The 23927-nt window shown below is 35.0% G+C and overlaps 4 protein-coding genes across 4 annotated transcripts; 2 read left to right on the top strand and 2 right to left on the bottom strand.

The window, feature by feature from the left end:
• Nucleotides 1-3062: 3062 nt before the first annotated feature.
• LOC137092091 (uncharacterized) lies at nt 3063-10173 on the bottom strand. The gene is made up of 6 exons (XM_067456364.1): nt 10166-10173; nt 9611-9742; nt 6183-6290; nt 5948-6047; nt 5749-5862; nt 3063-3530 (listed from the first exon to the last, which is right to left on the bottom strand). The coding sequence occupies exons 1-6, from the start codon at nt 10171-10173 to the stop codon at nt 3063-3065; spliced, it is 930 nt and encodes a 309-aa protein (XP_067312465.1).
• LOC137092090 (coiled-coil domain-containing protein 106-like) lies at nt 9970-23306 on the top strand. The gene is made up of 7 exons (XM_067456363.1): nt 9970-10030; nt 10183-10265; nt 10451-10501; nt 10987-11055; nt 11709-11816; nt 22128-22325; nt 22993-23306. The coding sequence occupies exons 2-7, from the start codon at nt 10211-10213 to the stop codon at nt 23304-23306; spliced, it is 795 nt and encodes a 264-aa protein (XP_067312464.1). The 5' UTR covers nt 9970-10030; nt 10183-10210.
• LOC137092398 (uncharacterized) lies at nt 15507-17855 on the top strand. The gene is made up of 3 exons (XM_067456648.1): nt 15507-16090; nt 16688-16817; nt 16909-17855. Exons 1-3 carry the CDS (start codon nt 15507-15509, stop codon nt 17662-17664), a joined length of 1470 nt encoding a protein of 489 aa, XP_067312749.1. The 3' UTR covers nt 17665-17855.
• Nucleotides 17885-20702, bottom strand: LOC137092889 (uncharacterized). Its single transcript, XM_067457418.1, has 5 exons — nt 20552-20702; nt 20262-20353; nt 19831-20025; nt 19544-19623; nt 17885-18854 (listed from the first exon to the last, which is right to left on the bottom strand). The coding sequence occupies exons 1-5, from the start codon at nt 20700-20702 to the stop codon at nt 17885-17887; spliced, it is 1488 nt and encodes a 495-aa protein (XP_067313519.1).
• Nucleotides 23307-23927: the final 621 nt, after the last annotated feature.

Below are 23927 nucleotides of genomic sequence, written 5' to 3'. Positions count from 1 at the left end.
TTAAGGTTTCAGTATCAGCTATGGTGAGAGAAGATCGGAGACGAGCAATATTACTAAGATGGAAAAAAGAGTTTTTAACAAGAGAAGATATGTGAGGGCCAAAAGATAGATTTGAATCGAATAAAACACGAACACATTCGAAATGAAGGTTACGAATCAATGACGAAGGCTTAATGTGAGTTCCATGAACATCAAAAGACTGGTTCATCCTTTTGACTGTGGCAGTAGAACCAATCAATAATATCTCAGTTTTCTTATTGTGGCGACGAAGATGCGATGAACAGAAGTTTCTTAATGAATTATAACAAATTAATAAGATTGTACTATTTAGACTCTGACTACGCCATTATGGGAATTTCACCCAGAGAATTTAGAATGTGTCCATACAAAAAGGCATACACAAGTTCGTCTCACCGATAAGAGTAAGAGACATGGTTCATCTTACAAAATCTTTATTGACAATCTTAAAAGAACATTAAAATGGATACTGGGACATTTGTTCTCCAAAGGGGATATGGAAGTCAAGGCCTGGACTAGAGCTTACCAATAGAGGCAGAAAGTCAGAATACATCATCTGAAGAAAAAGAATCACTACAATTCGCTGTGCTCACACACGCAGACACACTCATACACACACAGGTGAACAAAAATCACACACTCGGTGAGGTGGTTGCAACACCCAGTGAGGAAGATACCACCACCTAAATAGATCCAGCCCTCTGCCCCTAGTGCTCAGGCCCTGTCAAAAACAAAGAAAATATACATTAAAAATAGTCACTTAAAAGGTTTGTTGAAACAATTTAAATAATCAATCGTACAAAACCTAAAAATGAAGATAACACTTTGTAATTTATACCTTGCAATTAATGTGTCAGTAAATAAACAGTTACTCAAAACAAAAGTCACAATGCTAAAGTCCCAAACATAAATATTAAAGAAAATATGAAAGGGACAATAACTTAGAAAAAAATAAAAATAAACTGCAGCTGCAACAAATTAGTTCAAAATAAAATAAAGACAATCAAAGGAAATCTAACAAAGAAATAATTAATAGAAGAAACAAACAAGTCATTCAGGCTGCAAAAGCAATAGAAATCAAATAAGGAAACAATTGAATAAAGCAAAACTAGAAAACAATATTAGCAAACAAAACATTACAAAAATAAAGAAGTTAAATTGATAAATATTGGAAACAGAGCAGCACTGCGGCCGTGAATGAACGCAGAGCAACCTGGAATGTAGTTACAGGCCTTCAAAAACCTATACACAAAATGAGACTGGGTCCCACTTTATATTAGGTGGCCTTAATAACTATGTACTTACATTCCTTACTAAGCACTTGATACCATGTACTTACAATGTACTTTAATGTACTTACAATGTACTTACCTGCATGAACATTCTGTAGTTACAGTTGTGTACTTACATTTGTAAGTACACTTTGTAAGTACACACAATAATTGCAATATTGTAACTACAATGTAAATACTCTGCAGTTTCTGTAGGGGGAAAAATGTGCGGGAGCCATTTTGTTTTTGCATGTATAAAGCATTATTGTCCATGCCACTGCAACATACTCTAATATGAGGATAAGGGTGGATACTCATTATTCAAACCATTAAATAGTCAAGCTATTATTTCAACAAATGTTTGCACCTGAAGACTATATATATATATGTGTGTGTGTGTGTGTGTATATATATATGTGTGTGTGTGTGTGTATATATATATATATATATATATATATATATATATATATATATATATATATACACACACATTCATATAGTCTTCTCAATTAGCAAATTAGGCCTCCCAGGATTCACCAAGTTTGCATTTAATTTGCTCTGCACCTCACATGCTATCAAAGTCAATAGCAAATACTTTCTACTTAGACAAACTTTACAAGGTCTATTTTTTTTTATATTAGTCAATGCATTAGTAACATGAACAGTGAACGATATGTTTGTACAGCATTTATGATTATTTCCTCATTCATAAAAAAAAAAAAATATTGTTAGTTAGTTCACAGTACATTAAGTGTTATCAGATACAACTTTTTTATCTTAAAATGTATTAGTAAATGCTGATATAAACATCAACTTAGCTTAATAATGTTGAAGTGCTTCTCATTAAGTTGACCAATGTAGCTACCCAACGTTAACAAATTAAACCTTATTGTAAAGTGTTAAGGTATGGGTCCTGTGTTGATACCCAGGAATTAAAGTGTACTTACACTGGAAATCCTCGAAAACTGCCCACTTAAAATAAAGTGTGGAACCCGTGTTGATACCCAGGAACTAATGTGTACTTACACTGGAAATACACAAAAACTGCCCACTTAAAATAAAGTGTGGAACCCGTGGTCGATACCCAGGAACTAATGTGTACTTACACTGGAAATACACAAAAACTGCCCACTTAAAATAAAGTGTGGAACCCGTGGTCGATACCCAGGAACTAATGTGTACTTACACTGGAAATACACAAAAACTGCCCACTTAAAATAAAGTGTGGAACCCGTGGTCGATACCCAGGAACTAATGTGTACTTAAACTGGAAATACACAAAAACTGCCCACTTAAAATAAAGTGTGGAACCCGTGTTGATACCCAGGAACTAATGTGTACTTAAACTGGAAATACACAAAAACTGCCCACTTAAAATAAAGTGTGGAACCCGTGGTCGATACCCAGGAACTAATGTGTACTTACACTGGAAATACACAAAAACTGCCCACTTAATATAAAGTGTGGAACCCGTGGTCGATACCCAGGAACTAATGTGTACTTACACTGGAAATCTACGCTAGTAAAATTTACCAGTATTTAGATAGCTAGTAAAGGGCATTATCCACAAGATCATGTTTGTCTGAATACATATTTGCAGCTGTGCACATTTCTATGAAAGTAACATACACATTCTGTTAAAAAACAATGAAAACACATTCATTTACATTAAGCACTCTTAATCTACATTTAAATCTAAATACAATTACCTTAATTGATATTAGAACACATTACATTTAATTTTTATAAGTTGACGTTCTTCATGACTGCAAATTAATGGATTTTGAAGTCCTTTCTTATGTCATGAAAGAGATGAGCAATTGCTCCTTGTCTGTTTCGTTTGCCTAACCAATGATACCACTGAATACATTTCAAATGCTCTTTCAAGAGCTGAGAGCTTTTGTTTCCTCTGTGCTTGTTAACCTCTGACTTGATGCTTTGCCATGCACGCTCTATGTGCTGTGTATGACAACCGGTGTTTGGATCGACAAAGTTTTCTGAATGATTGACAGTAAAATGCCTGTATCCATGTCTGGGAAGAGCCTGAACATATGCTCTCCAACAGTCACTGAAAATGGTGGATCCTCTTCTCACATGCCTTCGTATAATGGGTATGAGAGTTTGTCTTGAGCGGTTTTTTACAGTCTCCAAAATGGGCAAACGTCTATGTCCCTTGATTTCCAGCATTCCAAAAACCCAGTTCTTTCTTCTCCACGTAGTTCGAAAACGACCACGGTTATACTAGAAGAAAAGAATGCAACTTTAGATACATTGGAGACCCAAAATTTCACCAAATATTAAAATTTGTAAAGAAAAGATGCTGTTTAAATCCTGCACTTTTATTTCACTTAAAAAAAAAAAATTATATATATATATATATATATATATATATATATATATATATATATATATATATATATATATATATATATATATATATATATATATATATATATATATATATATATATATATACAGTACAGTACAGGCCAAAAGTTTGGACACATTACTATTTGTAATGTTTTTGAAAGAAGTTTCTTCTGCTCATCAAGCCTGTATTTATTTGATCAAAAATACAGATTTTTTTTTTTTTAAATTGTGATATATTATTGCAATTTAAAATAATTGTTTTTTCATTTATTATGACAATTTATTATAATTTATTTCTGTGATCAAAGCTGAATGTTCAGGATGGTTGCTCCAGTCTTTAGTGATCATGATCCTTCAGAAATCATTCTCATATGATGATTGATTCATTTTCAAAGTTGGAAACAGTTCTGCTGCTTAATATTTTTTCATAACCCGTGTTACTTTTTTATAATACTTTGATGAATAAAAAAAATAAAAAAATGTTTTAAAAATAGAAATCTTTTGTAACAACAATACACACTACTGGTCAGTAATTTGGGGTCAGTCATTTTTTTAAATTTAATAAATCAATAATTTTATTCAGCAAGGATGTGTTAAATTGACAAAAATTGATAGTAAAGGAGATTTATATTATTTGAAAATGTGTTTTTATTTTTTAATAAATGCAGTTCTTTTGAATCTTTTATTCATCAAATATATTAAGCAGCAGAACTGTTTCCAACACACATTGATGAATCCCAGTCTTGTCCAAGACAACATGTAAGGCTGACTTAAAGTTATACTAATGTTATGTCATTAATTACTAATGTACTTATTAATTACATGAGGATACCTACTTATCCTCATGTCATTCCAAACCCATAAGACTTTCGTTCATCTTCAGAACACACATGTAGATATTTTTGGATGAAATCCGAGAGCTCTGTATAATGCTATTTCCATGCATTCTGACTTTTTTACACTGTTAAAGAGTTGATTCTCATGCTAAACATGGACAAAATAAAATAAAAATATTTTTTGTTCTTCCAAGTATGGCCATGTATGACGACATCCTCAACCAGGGGTGCATTTCCCTAAAGCGTTGTTAACCAACTATGGTCGCAAGTTTCGTCGTTATCAGCATAGTTCGACGAGTGATTAAATGATTAAATGTAAATGTAAATTTTTCATATCAGGACTGCGCCACTTCTCACAAATACAGACAGGTTTGGAAACGAAAAGTTTAACTGAGACGTAACCACGATCAGCTTTGTGGGAAATTAAGAATCAATGTCACACAAGTCCACACAGTAAAATTGGTGGATAGGATATTGGAGCAGGCGACTGACAGCGACACATAGCACCAACTTCAATGTTTAATTTTAAAGGTTCCATTTTTCGTGTGTTTTTTTGCCTTAATTGTGTTTACAGTGTGCAATATAACATAAGTTAATGTTTCCTTGTTCTATGAAGTCCCTCCTTCAAAAACATGTAACGAGTTCTGATTGGGCCAGCGCTTCCCGTGTTGTGATTGGACAGCAGCTTAGCGCACTTTGCCCGGAAAGGTCCCGCCAAGACCACTCCCCCTTTTTTGCATATTCTTGTGGGTGGAGGGTTAGTCAACAAACTGTTCTAGTGATGTCATTACAGCCCTGCACTTCCTGGTGTAGTCCAAACCGGCCGTTCGCTGTAGGCTTTGAAAGGGAACTTCTGGTAAATAAAATATCTCGCTTGGCATTGAACTTTGAGCATTATAATTTTACAGGTATTATTTATGCTCTAACAGCAACATTACACACTAAAGTTTGAAAGATGGAATCGCGAAGAACAGGAGCTTTAAATGAATGTAGACTACTGGCAGTCTGGCACACGTGGGTGCTCGGTATTGGCGCCTATGTCCTTTACGTCTATGGCTTATCCAAATTTCTCCAACTACGGATAAACAGAAAATGCGCACGGCGTTAACGCACGTTAATAAATTTAGCGCCGTTAAAATGAATTTGCGTTAACACATTATTAACGCGTTAACTTTGACAGCCCTAATATATATGTTTTTTTAAACAGTACCCCTTTTTTCACATCAGAGCTCATTTATCCATGGACCATTTACCTTCCTTTTATGTGCAAACTTTGACTCATCAATGGAAACAAACTTCCGTCTTGAGTTTCCACCAACTCTAAGACCAGTTCTTCTTCTCAGTCTCTGTAGTGCAGCTATGCAAATCTAAACAACATAATATAAATATTAATGTATGCATGCAATGTTTAATTGCATTGTTTTGTATTCATTATCCAAAAAAATACCTCACCTTCCTAAGTGCAAATGTCATTCGTGACAAAGTTCTTGAACTTCTGGCTATCTGATCCTCTAACAGGTCAATTTGCCTGAGTTGGAGACCTTGCGCAAATCTGTGGACAATGAGAACATCACTTGTACTTGCTCTTCTACTCTACAGGCTATACAAACATTATAGTGGTAAATCATTATGAGTAAAGCACTGTACAGATAATAAATAAGGCTTTATATTTTTTATAATCACTCACCGGTAAATAAATTCCAGCCATTTAACGAGTTGTACTCTACTTTGGCTGAAAAGTGAACCTTTTCTCACTGATGATGAAACTTTGCGATGATTCTTTCTTCTGCACATCCTGAAATAAAACAAATACAAACAAATAAAGTGAAGCACAAACATTCTAATTGCCAATTCAATATGCTAAATGTGAAAAAAAGATCTGAATTTGAATGGTTTAAATCTGAATTATTGACAACTGTAATCTAACAAAATTGAATATTATGTTCCATTTTACACAGTACTCAATGTGATTTTTTTAAAATGTTGAATATAGAACCTTTAAAAACTGAACACATCTGAAATGTTTTTATGTCGAAATTGTATAGACATGTATTTTCAAACAGCAGATATTTTGTTCTGATATTAATAGACTGTAAATATTCAGTTTTTGAAAATACAGATTCAAGATTTCAGATGAAGAAGAAATTCAGATCATCAAATTCAATATTTTAAAATTCAGATCATCAAATTCAATATTCTAAAATTCAGATCATCAAATTCAGATCTTACAGAAAGTAGGCCAGAGGTCATATCAGGGAAGAGTAAAGGATGTCAGAAAAATCCAACAGAGCACTATCTGATCATTTCATTTCCTATTTGTAATGAAATAAAGAGAAAAGATCAAACGTCCTTTTTATACTTTTTTTATTTATTTTAGATTAATGCAAGGAAAGAGATTTCGGCTAGAGTTCTCATTTTTTGTGCGTGATTTACAAATCGCTGATTAGTGTAGAAAATCTAAGCATTTTACATCATCTGTTGCTCTACATGGTTGAATCCAAAATCTAAACCCTCACTATTCCCTACTTTAGTCCACTAACACAGTTACCTTGAAGGACTGAATGAATGTAGATCCGATGAGTTTTCTTTTGGGGGTGGGGGGTGAAGTTGTTAACAATAATAATGGGAAATGCTCTAATGTGGCGTGACCTATTTTTTAACAGTCTATGGCGTGACATTCACAGATCACTGTAGCCCTCAGTTCAAGCAAAAGGCAGCGCTCATGACATGAACCAATCACCTCCGCTTTACAGCACGACAGAAATCATGAATGAACACACAGGGCTGTCTGTAAGGGCTCCACATTATCTTTGTCTGGGACAAATCAAAGAGGATTTTATTTTCCCGACAGGACAAATAAAACATTAAAATAACCAGATAATAATTTATTTATTATTATATTCAATGTAAACAGCGACTGATAATGGAGTGTATCTCTGGTAATAAAGTTGTGTTGAGGCTGGCGCTGCCTGTCTCTTTGTGAGACATTCATGGAGAAATCAAAATTTCAAATACATTGCAATCGTGAATTGTGTAGCATAATTCATTATTAGTTACTTACATTTTAGACTCAAAAAACTTTTTTTGTTCTATTTCAACTACGATTTCACCGACGGAAATAGTTCCAAAGGAACAACACTCAGCGCGGTGTTTTGTACTGAATGATTCAGCGTTTTGAATGAATCATTTGAATGAACGACTCAATGACTCACTCATTAAGACGATCACTTGCTGCCACCTTTTGGCGGTTTAGTTTCATGTTTAAAAGTATCATTGCATTTTTTTATTTGTATATTCAAACATTTAGAACATCAATCTCATAACATTATTTATTACTGTTTTATTTTGCAGTTTAAATTAATTAATTTGATTGGTAAAAGCCCTAGTGTCTTACTATTATAACTGCATTTATTAATCAAATGTAAGAATTTAACATGAAATGCATACATTTAATAAGATTAAAAAAATGGCTTTTATAAAATTAAATAACGCCCTGGGGTAAATATCACAAATATGCAGATTTAAGTATGCCTATGTTAAAGCTGATAGAACACTGATGAGAATATTGCTTCAAAATCAATATATTTATACCACCAAAAATCCCCCCAATACACTGTACAGTACATACAATTTGCTTTGTACTCTACCTGATAGGCCGGAAGTTAATCAATTTCAAATCAAATTTTAAAACTTGTGACAATGCCCAGCGCTACAGTGTAAATGTTTTTTTACTTGAAGCAAATGCTACCTTTACCTTTATTTTCTTGTCAGAGTGCACCAAAATGCTTTGTTCATTAAAAACTACTGGGAGGCAATGTCCCAGAGAGCCCCCTAAATGTATTTCATTCGGAAACATGTCACCTTTTTCACCACTTGCCAGTTTTGCAGGTATGTATTTGAGGGTATAGGGGCGATTTCAGATTCAGCCCAGGTCTGTTCAACAAAATAGTAGTCTTATAGCAGTAGAAGACTACCGCTTCTTAAACTGTACAGGGCAGGTCCTAGATCAGGCAACTTTTCTGTGCAACTTAACGCGTTTCACAGAAAAAAAAATGATTATCTAATATATAAAATATTAATCAGCACCCGGCCAGTCTTATTTAATTGTGCGGTAAACCACATGAAAAATGAGAAATCTAGCCAAAATCTCTTTTTCCGTGCATTAATCTAAAATAAACAAAAAAGTATAAAAGGGCCGTTTGATCTTTTCTCTTTATTTCATTACAAATAGGAAATGAAATGATCAGATAGTGCTCTGTTGGATTTTTCTGACATCCTTTACTCTTCCCTGATATGACCTCTGCTAAATTTCTGCGATCTGAATTTTAGAATATTGAATTTGATGATCTGAATTTTAGACTATTGAATTTGATGATCTGAATTTTAGAATATTGAATTTGATGATCTGAATTTTAGAATATTGAATTTGATGATCTGAATTTTAGAATATTGAATTTGATGATCTGAATTTTAGAATATTGAATTTGATGATCTGAATTTTAAAATATTGAATTTGATGATCTGAATTTCTTCTTCATCTGAAATCTTGAATCTGTATTTTCAAAAACTGAATATTTACAGTCTATTAATTCAGAACAAAATATCTGCTGTTTGAAAATACATGTCTATACAATTTCGACATAAAAACATTTCAGATGTGTTCAATTTCAAAGGTTCTATATTCAACATTTTAAAAAAATCAAATTCAGTACGGTGTAAAATGCAACAATATTCAATTTTGTTAGATTACACTTTTCAATAATTCAGATTTAAACAATTCAAATTCAGATCATTTTGTCATCTTTCTAGCTCCATAGACAAGCTGAACACAAATTATGTAATATGCTTAATTAGACTGTACATTTACTAGACTGTATTTGTAATGTTTTACATCTCAATAATAATGTAGGCTACTTTATCTTTTTCTCTTATATATATATATATATATATATATATATATATATATATATATATATATATATATATATATATATATATATAAAACACAAATCTTGATGTTGGAAACATACAATCATAAACCTGTTATTCATAGATTGTGGTTACAGTAGGCGATACAGTACAAGAAACTACAGTAAATTGTATTCCTCTACTTACCATATATAGCCGTCGTTGCTCTTGTGACAGGTGAGTTTCATTTTCTTTCCGCAAACACGGCAGACTGGTGCACCGTGAAGCAGTCTCTTTTTGATTAACCATTTTATTAAACTTTTCCGATGAGCTCCTCTTCTACAACGATGTAAAAAATGATGTACTTGCTCGGATAGATTCATTTCAAACGCATCACTAAATTACCCTTCGTGATCTCAGTCATATACCATGTGATGTGTTATGTGTTCTGTATTTATTTTAATAAAGTTGAAATCATACGGGAGGGAAACACCCAATCAGGTGTCTGCATTTGACCCGCCGGCGCCGAGACGCGTCACGCGCATGTGCACTCAGAGATCTCTTCTCTGGCAGTGGCGGTCTTTTCTAACTTCTTTTTGAATTTCAACGGCTGACGTCAGATTGAAGGTATGGAGAATTTATAGGTATAAAACTACTTATGTATTATGTACCTCTATGCTTCCAAAGCATATTGTGGTGAATCAACCGTATCATGACAAACACAAGCAAGGAATTTTAAAAAACAAAACCTATCTCTTTAACCTCGACATTGATTGCAGATTCGGGATTTTGATCCATATTTCAATTATGTTGCGGAGGAGGAAGACAAAAAGACCCCGTGCTCTAACGTTACCTGTTTTTGGTAAGTTAAATATAAAAGATATAACGTTACATTATTGTCCTGTTTTTACGTTTGACTTGATAATAGCTTGTTAATTATTTCAGTCACTCATACGTTACTTGATTCGCTAACTTACACATTTAGCTAACGTTACATAACATAACCTAAGGTTAACGTATAACTAACTAAGTTACTTACTTTAACAGACGAGGAAAATGAGTTTGCTGAGGAGTCTGTGGATCGTGAAAGTAACCCAGGTAAGTTAACGTTAGAGAATTAATCTTTTATGACATTTCTTTTGTACACTTTATCAGGCAGATATGCAGACTTTACCTTAATGTAATATCATGTTAAGCATGGTGTTACTTTAACCTGTATTGATTACATGATGTAACCAACTTGAACAATTTTTCAACTAAATATCCACATGAATCTAATTAGTAAACTAAATTCACTATATAAACTAAATTACCGATCTGCCCACATTGTCACTCTGTATGATAACTGAAATGAGCTGATAACATCACTGTTTTCTCCAGAGCGGCTGTACAGCCGAATCAAATTCTGTTGCATTATCTTCCTGTTAACACTGTGAAGCTGCTTTCAAACAATGCATTGTAAAAAGCACTATATAAATAAAGTTGACTATGAATAACCTTCATAATATATTTAGTTCAGTATTTAAAAAACAAACAAACATTATATTAGCTTTTGTATATGGCTATATCATTTTGTTTTACAGATGCTTCATACCCAGACACTGCACCTGCTGCTAGCTGTTCTCAGGACAGACCAAATGAATGTGACAAAGGTGAAGGGTTTTATTTTATATCGAGTTGTTACACCACTTGATTTTAAACAGATTAATTATACAGTAAAACTGTTATAGAGCTGATCAAGCCGACGGATGGTGAACTGACGACTTCTTTTAAACCATTAAAGTGCCGTAATGTACTTAAACAGTGATATTAAAAGATCAAATTCAGTTTACACCTTTTGGATGATGCATACTATATAAAGATGAAACCTGGAATATGAATGTAATGTTTTCTTTATAATGAGTTTCGATGGGGAAACACCTAGCAAGAAATCTTGTGTTGCACTAATATTCTGTGTTCATTTGCTTTCCTGAACAAACTGTGCAACTTCAATAAAGTGTATATTGAATTTGTATTTTAGTATCACTGCTTACTGCATTAATACTGACTACAAACCTGGTAAAAATGACTAGAGGGCAATGGAGGAGAGCCTTGCTTTGCCCTTCAGGTGGGCGATGCTATGAGTGTGTGATGACACGTGAAAACTATGGATATGACTACACAATTCTGATGTGGTTCTTTTATCAATCCTAATCTTTGATGGAAAATAAACTAAGAGTGATGGAACATAAACAATAAGTGATGTGATTATTAGTCGCTGTAAGGTCATTATTAATATTGCATATTTGCATGTGTCTATTTTAAGGACTCCAGCCAGCTGTTGAGGAATCAACGATGGACAACCTGTTCAAACGGATAGAAGCATTAGAGGCAGAACGTGACTTTCTTAGGCACACTCTTGCATCTGTCTGTGGTGAGTGATGCGTAGCTTTGTAAAATATAATCAGTCTTCATATGTGATGTTTCTTATTATACATGGTTATGTTTGACAAGATTACAGGACTGAACATTGTATAAAATGAATACACTGCTTTGAGTGGTTTCTTGCAAACCTTAAAGAATTTAAAAATGCTCTAAAATGACCTTTGTTAGGGTAAGTAGTACACAATCTGACTAATTTGGTTTTGTTATTTAGTATTACTTTTTGTCTTTAACTGAAATCAATTTTAGATTTAGAACTACAAAAACACATTGTGGAGCTTAAAGTGTTAGTCCATCTAAACATTACACTGAAATTCATAAATTTTCATTATTTGCATGTGCTTTAAAGCCTTGGCGGTTAAACATTTCATTGGTGTACTCAGGCCATTCTTAAAAATATTTTGGTTTGCAGTAACAGTAAATAAAAAAGAAGGGTCGGTAGGTAGGTCTATTTCCCCCTATTTTTATTATTATCTATTTTAATTGTAAAATACAATTTTGGTGATGGTGATTATGTAGGTAAGATTTTAAACAAATTAGCATATTGTGACGTCACAGACTGGGTATTCCCTACTTTAGGATTCGGGGATTCGCCTTCGGGCGCATCATTGCAAACCTCATTTTGATGCAGGCTATATAGACCACGAACAAATTTAAATCTTTGTCAAAAGCATGTTTATCACATTTATTTCAGGTGTATTCATTAAGAACAGGTTCCAACCAGCAGCTAGCTGACTTTGAACGGTGACTGCAAACATTTTGTGTTTGGCAGCTACCAAGCACGAACCATTGACTATGACAGTGAATGAGAGTATGAGATGAAGCCAATGCACACAGGGACATCCATTAACCAATAGTGTAATCATATATGATGTCACAGGATTTTATTTAAAAGAAGGAACATAGCCTTCTTTCGTATGTAGGCCTAGGCAATTTATATATTTACTAGGGATTCAACAATACAGTTAGTCCACGGTTCAATACAAACCTCGGTTTTTAACCACGGTTTTCGGTTCGGTTCATTTTTTTGCTATTCTACAGTCCCTGACAAAAGTCTTGTCGCTGATCTATTTTCTAGAAATACCTGATATTAACCTGACTTTTAATTAATTAATTGGTGTTAGAAATAGCTCATATGAAAAGCTAAAACCCTCCCAAATGATGTTTAATGCACTGAAATAAATAATTTTCATACAAAAAATATTTATCATTAAATCAAGACAGAAAGGTCAAATTTTGGCAAGACAAAAGTTTTGTCGCCTATACAGAAATTGAACAAATTTACTGCAAATACAAAAATATGTCAGCAAATTAAGTTGTGGTGCTGTGAGATCCAAATTTAATATCTTGTATGACTTCCATGAGCTTGAAGGACTGCATCCATGCGGTTTGGCAAGGATTCATACAATTTATTGATGAAGTCATCAGGAATAGCTAAGAAAGCAGTCTTGCATGCCTCGCAGAGTTCATCAATATTCTTTGGTTTCGTCTTCCATGCATCCTCTTTCATCCTACCCCACATATGCTCAATGATGTTCATGTCTGGTGACTGGGCTGGCCAATCCTAGAGAATCTTGATCTTCTTCGCCTTGAGGAACTTTGATGTGGAGATGGAAGTATGCGATGGAGAACCGTCCTGCTGCAGAATTTGGCCTCTTTTATGGTTGGGAATAAGAGGTAGCTAAGATTTCTTGGTATTTTAGACTATTGATGTTGCCTTCCACCCTGCAGATCTCTCGCACACCCCCATACTGGATGTAACCCCAGACCATGATTTTTACACCACCACACTTCACTGTTTTCTGGGTGAATCTCGGATCCATTCTGGCTCCAATAGGTCTCCTGCAATATTTGTGGCGACTGTGGTGTAATTCAACAGAAGATTCATCTGAAAAATCCACCTTCTGCCACTTTTCCAGCGTCCATCCTTTTAGCAGGCTGCGGGCCTTGGCAAATGCTACACGGTTTTTCAATTGTCTTTTGTTTAGTGCTGGCTTCTGGGCACTGATTCGACCATGGAGGCCATTTCGAGACAGAATCCGACAAACTGTTCTGGTTGACACAGGGACTTCAGGTGACCAGGTCTCATGGAGCTCTGCTGCAGTGGAAAATGGGCTGGCCTTGGATTTTCGAGCCAACAAACGGTCCTCTCGAGCAGTTGTCTTGCGGGGTCTGCCTGACCTGGGCTTGTCAAAAACGTCTCCAATCTCTTCAAATCTTTTTTTTATCCTCTGTACTTGACGCTGAGACACATTGAAGGTGTCTGCCACATCAGCAGTGGATCTGGTCTTCAGCCTCTTGATAATCAAAACTTTAGTCTCAGGGTGACTCTTAGGCATGTTTGCAGAGGTCTAGTTGCAGTTGATGTGAAGGTCTAGCGTACTGGGGTTCTTTTTATACACACTTGAGACCTAATTGATCCATTATTAGTCACAGGTGAAGCTCATATGACAAGGTGACAACACTTATGTCTTTGCAAAAATTGACTCAATGGGCTTTACCAAGCTGTGAATATTAGAATACTTTTTGAAAGTTTAGTTTTTCACTGAAACATTATCCCAAAAGCTGGTGGGATTAAAATGAGCAATTTCTTGTAAAAAAAATTCTTGATTAGAAATATATTTCAGCGGCACTTTAGGTCAATTTGTACACAAGCGACAAGACTTTTGTCAGGGACTGTATTCTTAGGCGACAGGAACAGAAAGAGGTTAAGGAGAAAATGGTTATATTGCAATACTCTTTCTTTCTTTTACTTAAAAGACTTAAAAACCCTCGCTTAAACTTAAAACTTTACTTAAAAAACCCTTGTTTTCACATTCCTAGTGTATTGTATAATATAAAATAAACATAGGCTATGAAGATTTACAGTGGCAGCTCAGAGATGTGGGCTACAGTAGCATTTAAGTATGAAATTGAATGAATGTATGCTAAAATTAAAACTACTTAAACTACTAAAATTATAACTAGTCTTCAATATACAATATACATTGTTTAAAAGCTACTGTATTCAAGTTTTTTATTATTATTCAAGAGCAGTGAGTGATTTTCTCTTTGTCTTTTGTTGTTTTATTAACATAATTTTAGTGGTGAACTGTCCCTTTAAGGACAGGTGTTCACTATAGGCTGTGGTGCTGTCACTGCTGTGTGTATATGAGATGTGAGACCTGCTTGCATCTCATATACACACATGCGATTTTACTTTAAAACGCATGCAAATAGTGAACTTTGGTGATTGTGAATAACTATAGTGTTGTAAGTATGATTGGGTATTTACTCATATCAGCGCGTAGACTCACAGCCACACTCAAACAGAGCCGAAATAAACTGGGAGCAATATTTCGGAGAGAAACAGAAATAATGAATTAAATGCAAAACCGAAAGAAAAAAAAGCAATAGACTCTATGCACGAACTTTGCTTACGTATTTCCGGTAGAATCTCAGACCGCGTCTTTACTTCCGCTTAGCACATTCTACAGCGAAGTGTACTACCGGCAAAACTCATTCATAAAATTAGTTTGACAGCGATTTATAATTTAAGTATTATTTTATATTACACACACACACACACATATATTATAGTATAGTATAGTATAATATAGTATAGAATAGTACAGTATAGTATAGTATAGAATAGAATAGAATAGAATAGTACAGTATAGTATAGTATAGTTAAGCATTACTAATGGCTTCCAAAAAGTTTAAATATCAACGGCGTGAAGACAGTAGTTCGGCTGAACATTGTTGTGTCCCGTTATGTGTGGCCTCCTCAAAGTTTAACTCTGTACTGAGTTTCCACACATTTCCTGTGGACGAAGAAACACGCAGAAAGTGGATTCACAGTATTCGACGTGAGCGATTTAACATCACATCTCATACAAGGGTCTGTAGTCGTCACTTTATAAGTGGTGACCTGATCGAGCCATCGAAACCTAAAGCGCGTCGCATGCTGAGGAAGGGAGCTGTACCAACCTTATTTCAGTGGAACGGCTACTCCGTTGCTGAACCAAGGCGCACCGGGGTATGGCAAAGAAGGGAGGATTACACTCAAGTGGATGAGGATCCTCTGCCAATGGATGCTCAGCATCTGGAACATGATTATTGTTCAGTTCCAGAACCCGCGGCAGTTGATAACGCACTCACTCAAACTGAGGATCTCCGTAAAGAGGTGGATCGACTAATGAGACAGGTGGAGGAGTTGTCGGTCAATCAAAGGTTTTGTTTGGGGCGATTTGCTGCTTCCGATGATGATGTAAGGTTCTACACTAGGTACGATTTAAACCCCTATATTATATATATATATACATACATATTCATATATACACATATACATATATATACATACACATATACATATATATACACATACACATATATATATATATATATATATATATATATATATATATATATATATATATATATATATACATACACATATATATATATATACATACACATATATATATACATACACATATATATATATATATACATACACATATATATATATATATATATATATACATACACATATATATATATATACATACACATATACATATATATACATACACATATACATATATATATACATATACATATATATATATATATACATATACATATATATACACATATACACATATACATATATATACATATATACATATACATATATACATATACATACATATATATATATATATATATATATATATATATATATATATATATATATATATATATATATAAATAAATAACACTAGTTTACGGTATCATTCTTACATATGTTTCAAGTAACTAATTTTAGTTTGTGATTTTATGATTTATATACATTTAAAACATGTCCTACATCTCATTTAGGTTTATGACTTACAGCCATTTAATGACTTTCTGGAAACTCATTGAACCTGCATCCCACAACATGATTCGTGTGTCAAGAGCAAGAGCAACTACAGTAAGGAGTGAACCTGTAACAACAAGCAGTGCATGGGTAAATAAAGAAATAGAAGAACAAAACTTAACTTTACATTTTAGTGGAAGCCTAGCCAACACATTATATGCAAACAGTGTTATTTTTACAGGGTCAGTCTCTGCAGCCCATTGATGAATTCTTCCTCTTCATGGTACACCTCTCAGTTGGCCTAACACAGCGGGATCTGGCCCATAGATTCAACATCCATCAGTCCACAGTTAGCCGAATTATTACAACCTGGGCCAATTTTTTGTACACCGTTCTTGGGTCTGTCCGCATCTGGATGTCAGAGGAGGAAGTCCAGGCTCATCTACCCAATGAGTTCCAGGACTACCCAGACACTCAAGTGGTGATCGACTGCACAGAGCTGCGCTGCCAAACTCCATCCTCTCTCCTGCTTCAAAGTGAAGTCTTCTCCACTTACAAGTCCCACTGCACCTTCAAGGGATTAATCGGCATGGCACCACATGGTACAATCACCTTTGTGTCATCCCTGTATGCAGGTTCTGTCAGTGACAAAGAGCTTTTTAAGCAGTCTGGGATTGTGTCTCTGTTGAAACCTGGAATGGCGATAATGGTCGACAAAGGTTTTCTTGTTGATGACTGCGTGTCATGCAAAGTCTACAGAGCTGCTTACCTGTCGAAGCGGGAACAGATGTCGGCTGATGAGGTAAGGGAGACACAGTCCATAGCTCGGCTCAGGGTCCACGTTGAGCGTCTTATCCGCAGGGTGAAGCAACACAAGCTGTTCGACACAGTCATCCCTCTTTCCATCACAGGGAGCATCAACCAGCTGTACACAGTTGCTTGCCTCCTTGTAAATTACCAGAATGGCCCCTTAGTAAAAGCATGGGCAAAGGATTAAAGACGAGATAACATTGGTTGGGAATTAAATTTGGATTTATTTTTATCCAAATGTAAACATATAAATAGAATAACTTTTGTACAGTGTAGCCTGCAATGCAGGAATGTAAACATGTAAATAGAAATAACTTTGATAAACATTTCCTGTACAGTGATCTGTAAATAAAAAATAAAAAATTATACATTAAAACAATATTAAATGATTCTTTTTTTTTTCTTTTTTAGATCTGTAGGCATCTTGGCAGGTAAAAGTAAAAAAAGAAATGGTCAACTTTCTCTCGAATGTTCTGAAACATTTTGATGTCTTTGTAGATGCGCTGGACCATCATGTCATCCTGTGCATAAACGACAAAATCACACCAGTCCATTCCCGAGATCAGCATTTGTCCTTGAACTTGCCAATAGTATGCGTGTTGTTGTTTCAGCTCTGGTGTGCCATTGTTAAATTTAAGGTAAGGACAGTCCACGTAACTTTTAACATTTGGACATTTGATTTCTAAAAGACCAAAAACATGTTGCTCTTTAGGGTCAAAAATAATCCCATCAGGAGAGGCCCCCAGCCAAGGTGCATCGGGATGAATTAAGAATCCACAAGGGTGGTAGTTTACTTCTCGCAGCAGACAGTATTCCTCAATTGCAGCAGATTCCATTTCAAGACCTCTCTTCATGTCTGCTGTCTGGCGAGTTCCCTTGCAGATTCTTTCAGCCAGATGTTCAGCTGAGCTCTGGCCACGCACATGACAAACTTCCCTGAAACGTGATGCTGTTACCCGGGGCTTTCGGACAGAGTGCCAATCAAGCGATCCACTCTGTTCTTTGGTGGCATGCTCTATCTTGTGTGCCATATCCAAAGTTACTGCTAGTGACCTCATGTGTGGTTGTCCATGTTCACTATGGACAAACAAACAAACAGAAGTGTCAAGGCTGTAATCAACTAGTGGCAGAGGTGGCGGTGTTGGGGCATCTTGATGGTGATTAATATTGCGTGTTGTTGCTGCTGGCTGCTGGTATGAGAGCACACTTCCATACTGAACTTTGCCAAAGGCAGAATCCACCAAAGGATCATCACGCGACATCCCGATAGTGGAGACCAAAGGGGCTACAGCACTGGCAAAGTCCTTATACGCCTCTGCTACTTGTAGGACTGAGAGGTCAGGCAGCTCACTGGTGACACCCTTGTAAAGGGTACTCCTGATATGAAAAAATAAAAGTATTAAGCAAAAAGTAAATTTTCTTAGTTTTAGTCAGTCTAATCTTTTATATCTTTCATTTTAAACTGAACATTTTTGATAACACTTTTCAATAAGTTTCATTTTATTTGACATTAGTTAACTACATTAGTAAACATGACATAATAATATGCTGCACTTATAAAGCATATATTTATCTTTGTTAATGTTAATTTCAACATTTACTAATACTTCATTAAACATTAAACATATCTTGTTAACATTAGTTAATGCAGTGTGAACTAACATAAACCATGAATAGCTGTATTTTTATTAAATAACATTAACAAAGATGAACAAATACAGTAACAAATGTAATGATCATGGTTAGTTCATGTTAGTTAATACAATAACTAATGTGAACTAATGAAACCTTATTGTAAAGTGTTTCCAACTTTTTAAATGTTTTAATTTATATTTATCTTCTTTAGTATGTGTTGGAGAATTTGACATGAATAGATGTTAGTTGTTTTATACTCCTTATGGGTATCTGCAATGCTTTATTCTAATAGTATAATATAGTTGCTGTAATAATAAAATATTTAAACAAAAAGCAATTTCACTTATTGTTTACACTTATTAAAGTGTAAATTCATGTAAAAAAAAAAAAAAAGAAGTAAAATACTACTTTGAAGATTTTTTGTGTTGTACCTTAACCCCTCAGCAAGCTTCCTCTCTTTGGGTCTTGCAGACAGAACCACCATTCTATTGACAGGACCAGGCTTGACTCCCTAAAAAACACACAGGGGCCATAATATTAAGAAAATCATTATTACAGCAAAATTTGGAAATTACTAGATTACAGTTTTCAACAGTCAACTCAGCACTTATTCACACAAATATTTACCTAAATAATGCTCTTTGTATTTATGACTTTATTTTATTTCCAGTAGTTCAGTTTTTATATAATTTGTATAAGCAAATTAAATTTAAATTACCATTGTTCTAGGTTTGTGCCAACTCTGCTCCGTTTCAGTACAGCTGTGAACTGGGGGAACTGCACTGATGCCAAGCTGTGAGTAGTGGGCTGTTTGGTAGAGTAGTGCAACAATGTGGTTGCACAGCGCTGTCCCAGCAACACAAGAACAACTGCTCTGTGACAGTATTACAGGACGAGAGTCCTTTAATGCAATCTGTGAATATAATTATATATAATTAAATTATACACAAACAAGGATTAGGAATTAACGGTATATGTAAATAGATTCTAAATATCCCCTACTGTAATTAAAAACTATCATTAAATTGAAGCACTTATGAACCCATTTACTGACTATGCCTGTCTTTGTACAGCTTTAGAACCCACAAACAACTTCTGTTTAAAACATGCATTTCATTTATAGTTCAGCTGTCTTTTGTGTCTTCCTACTCTCAATCTATGGGGCTTCTCTGACTTCCTCATCGACCTGAAACATGTCGCCCTCACGCTGATCTCTCCTGTGAACTGATCCTTACTGGAAACTGAAAAATTATTCTTAGTCAGTAACAATTTGTATGTACACTGCACAAAAAAGCACTTTAGGCATAAGGGAAAACAATATACGTAAAACAATGTTTAACTAAATTATATAAATAATACAAAGACCGGTATGACTCTGACTGGTCAGAAACGGAGACGCTAAGTTAGTCAGATTTAGCATTAAATGAGAGAATACTCACCCTCAAAGTTGTCGATGTAACTCGAAATATATAACTTAAAGCCCTTCTCCTTCTTACTGTTTGGTGTGACAGCTGACTGCCTCACAATACGATTAACGTCATTCACGGTAATCGCGGGAAGCTCTTGTAAACAACGAGTGTAATTTGCCATTATCTCCACCGAATTCTTCACACAGGCGCAGCACCGGAAGTAGATGGGCGGGCTGAGACAAAACGCGGAAGTGATCGTGCATAGAGTCTATTCACAGCAGTGCCGCGGTTGTTTCCGCACCGAATATGTTTTGCTATGCTGGACGCGCTGAATTAAAGTGATTAAAGTCTAGCCTATGTTTCTAAAGTATGTGCTAGGATTTATATATATAAAGTAATTCAGTGCATAAAACATTTTCTTAAATGTAGCGCATTTAAACATGATGTTATGTTGCTATGTAGTGCATAGGCCTACAAAGAGAATTGCAAGTCATGTTTAGTAACAACTTAAGGATTTTAAATAAAAATAATGAATAAATGTTGTGTGAAACAGGTGTGAGAGGTATTATCTCTAGTGGAAATGTTGACATCCTAATCTTTAAAAAAAAAAAAAAAATTGTCATAAGCTCAGGCCAATTTTCACATCTCAGATTGTTTTTTTTAAAAAAAGTTTTAAAAAAAATATTCAGCTGGTTATTTATTTAATTTTTGTTAAAATAATAACAGGTTATTTTGTTAACACCAAAAGTTCTCATGTAATAAATGGAAAGCAAATAAAAATAGCCTTCTCCCCCTTTTTTCTGATCCGAAAAAGGATCCGATCCATGACTCATGATCCGTAATGTGATCCGAACTGTGAGTTTCACAGTTGCAAATAAAGATATCTGTCTAACCCCTCCATATGCATGTGTGTAAATCAGCTGTACAGTCTTTATTGCGATGCAATGTGAGATTAAAGGAGTGCACTCGATAATGTCCAAAATGGTTTCGTTCACCACTACAAATAGCTGTTCCCTCAAATGCCATATTTGAGGTTATAGGGGGCAAAACAAATTATACAAACAAAAAGACTTTATTCAACAATCTCTTCTCTTCAATGTTATTCTGCTATGCAAATTATGTTGTTAGCGATTCGTGTTCTACAGCAGAATGGCAGCTCACCATTGGCTGACGCTATTCATGTGAACACCACAATGCATGCGTGTAATGATGATGCAGAAGCTGGCCAATAATGAGGTGGCACTCTTTTTCCATACAACCAGAAAGCTCTGCACTGTATTTACTATGTCAACTGCGTAATAGAATGACATTGAAGAGAAGAAATAAAAAAATAGCAATGACTTTGCTGTCTATGGATGGTTCAGAGTGCTCTCGGATTTCATAAAAAAAATTGGGTCTTCAACTGACAAAGTTTAAATCCCACCTGGCTAGTGCATTCCCAATAATGTTTGTGCGTTAGGTCAGTAGGTTGAGAGTAGGGGGCCTTTTGTAGATGTTTGAACTGTTTAACCACATCAGCCTCTACACTATGAAAGTAGTGACAACATTAAAGGTGATAGCCACTTCTCTGAAAAAAAGAATTTAATTGAAAATATTTTTTTTTTAGGCAAGGAAAAGAAAAAGAAGAAGAAAAAGAAAGACACTAGTAGTGAGAGTGATGAGCCAAACTCTTCATCCTCTTCCTCATCCTCCTCCCTCCCTTCATCTTCATCGGAGGATGAAAGATACAGGAAAAAAAAATCCAAAAAGAAGAGAACCCAAAAAAACAGGTCAAAATCTGCATTCTCCAGTGCAACAGTGAGAGGTAAATTCAAAAGGCAAATCTAAATGTGAATTTATTCTTGATGAAGATTATTTCATCTGATGTTTCCATAGGCAGAGTGTGTTACTGAGAGAGCTTAGCCTTCCCCTGGCCAAGGGCCAAAAATGGGGGCTAGGGTCAAAAATGCACCCGTACATTTAAACTAAATATTGCAATAAATTGAAAAGAAAAGTTTTATGAGAAGTGTCAATTGCATCATTAAATTTAGATCTGCTCACGTGTTATCATAAAATGTACGTGTTTTACACTTACATTCAGTTTTACTAATTGCATGAGTCTATTGAGCTTAGGAATGCAATGTCCAATCAGAGGCTTTAAAGGGATACACCCAAAATGTTTAATTCTGTCACCATTTACTCACCCAAGTTAATCCAAACCTGTAAAAAAAAAAGTTTTTCTTTTGTACACAAAAAGTGAAAACACTTTTAAATAGAATGTCATCAAATAGCAATGATCTCGTTCCCCGTTGACTATAATAGTGAGGGGCAGTATGAATTATGCATAATTACATGCAACGGACCCTAACCCTAATAGTAAGTACATGTATTTATTTAGTATTACTCAGTGTTAATTGTATAATTACATTGTAACAGGGACACCATAAAATAAAGTTTAACCACAAATGGTCTACTTTTTTTATGTTCAACAGCCAAGTGTCCAGATGACGTCTTGAAGAGATACAAAAAAGTTCTTCGAGCATACAAAAAGGAGGGGAGCATGTCAAGAGCTTTCATAAAAGTTGGAGTGGACAGAAACACCCTTGCCCTCACTGCAGTTGTGGCTGAGATACAGATTATGAACCCAGATTTTTTTTGCTCTATCCCACAGTTCCAGCCTCAGAAAAAAAAGTTATTTGAGTTTTCTCAGAGGTGCTCTGAGGCCTTGACCCCCGAGATAAAAGCCTCGATTAGTGCAGGGAAAAAAAATGGGAAACTCTTGCCAATTAAATACAAGTATCGCTAAAGGCAATTGTTTATTTCTGTTAAAATTTAAAGGGTTAGTTCACCCAAAAATGTAAATTCTGTCATTAATTCCTCACCCTCATGTGGTTGGCCAGCCGTCAGACCTCCGTTCATCTTCAGACACCGATGAAGATATTAGTGTTGAAATCCGATGGCTCAGAAAGGCCTTCATTGACACCAATGTCATTTCCTCTCTCAAGACCCATAAAGGCACTAAAGACGTCGCTACAAAGCCCATCTCACTACAGCGGCTCTACAATCATTATGAAGAGGCCAGAATAGAAAAACTAAATAACGACTTATATAGTGATGGCCAATTTCAAAACAAAGCTTCGAACAGTTATAAATCAGCATACTGGTTCATGATTGAGATCGCCAAAGTCACGTAATTTCACTAGTTTGGCAGTTTGACATGCGCATCATCAATTGATACGCTGATTCATTAACACTGAAGCTTCAGGGAGCATTTTTTTAAATCGGCCATCGCTATATAAGTCGTTATTTGGTTGTTTTTTTTGCGCACTAACTCTAGTGTGGTCTCTTCATAAATGATTGTCGAGCCGCTGTAGTGAGATGGGCTTTGTAACGACGTCTTTAGTGCCTTTATGGGTCTTGAGAGAGG

Source organism: Pseudorasbora parva, chromosome 11, assembly GCF_024679245.1.
Source record: "Pseudorasbora parva isolate DD20220531a chromosome 11, ASM2467924v1, whole genome shotgun sequence".
NCBI lineage: Eukaryota > Metazoa > Chordata > Actinopteri > Cypriniformes > Gobionidae > Pseudorasbora > Pseudorasbora parva.
This window is presented reverse-complemented; position numbering and strand designations above follow the sequence as displayed.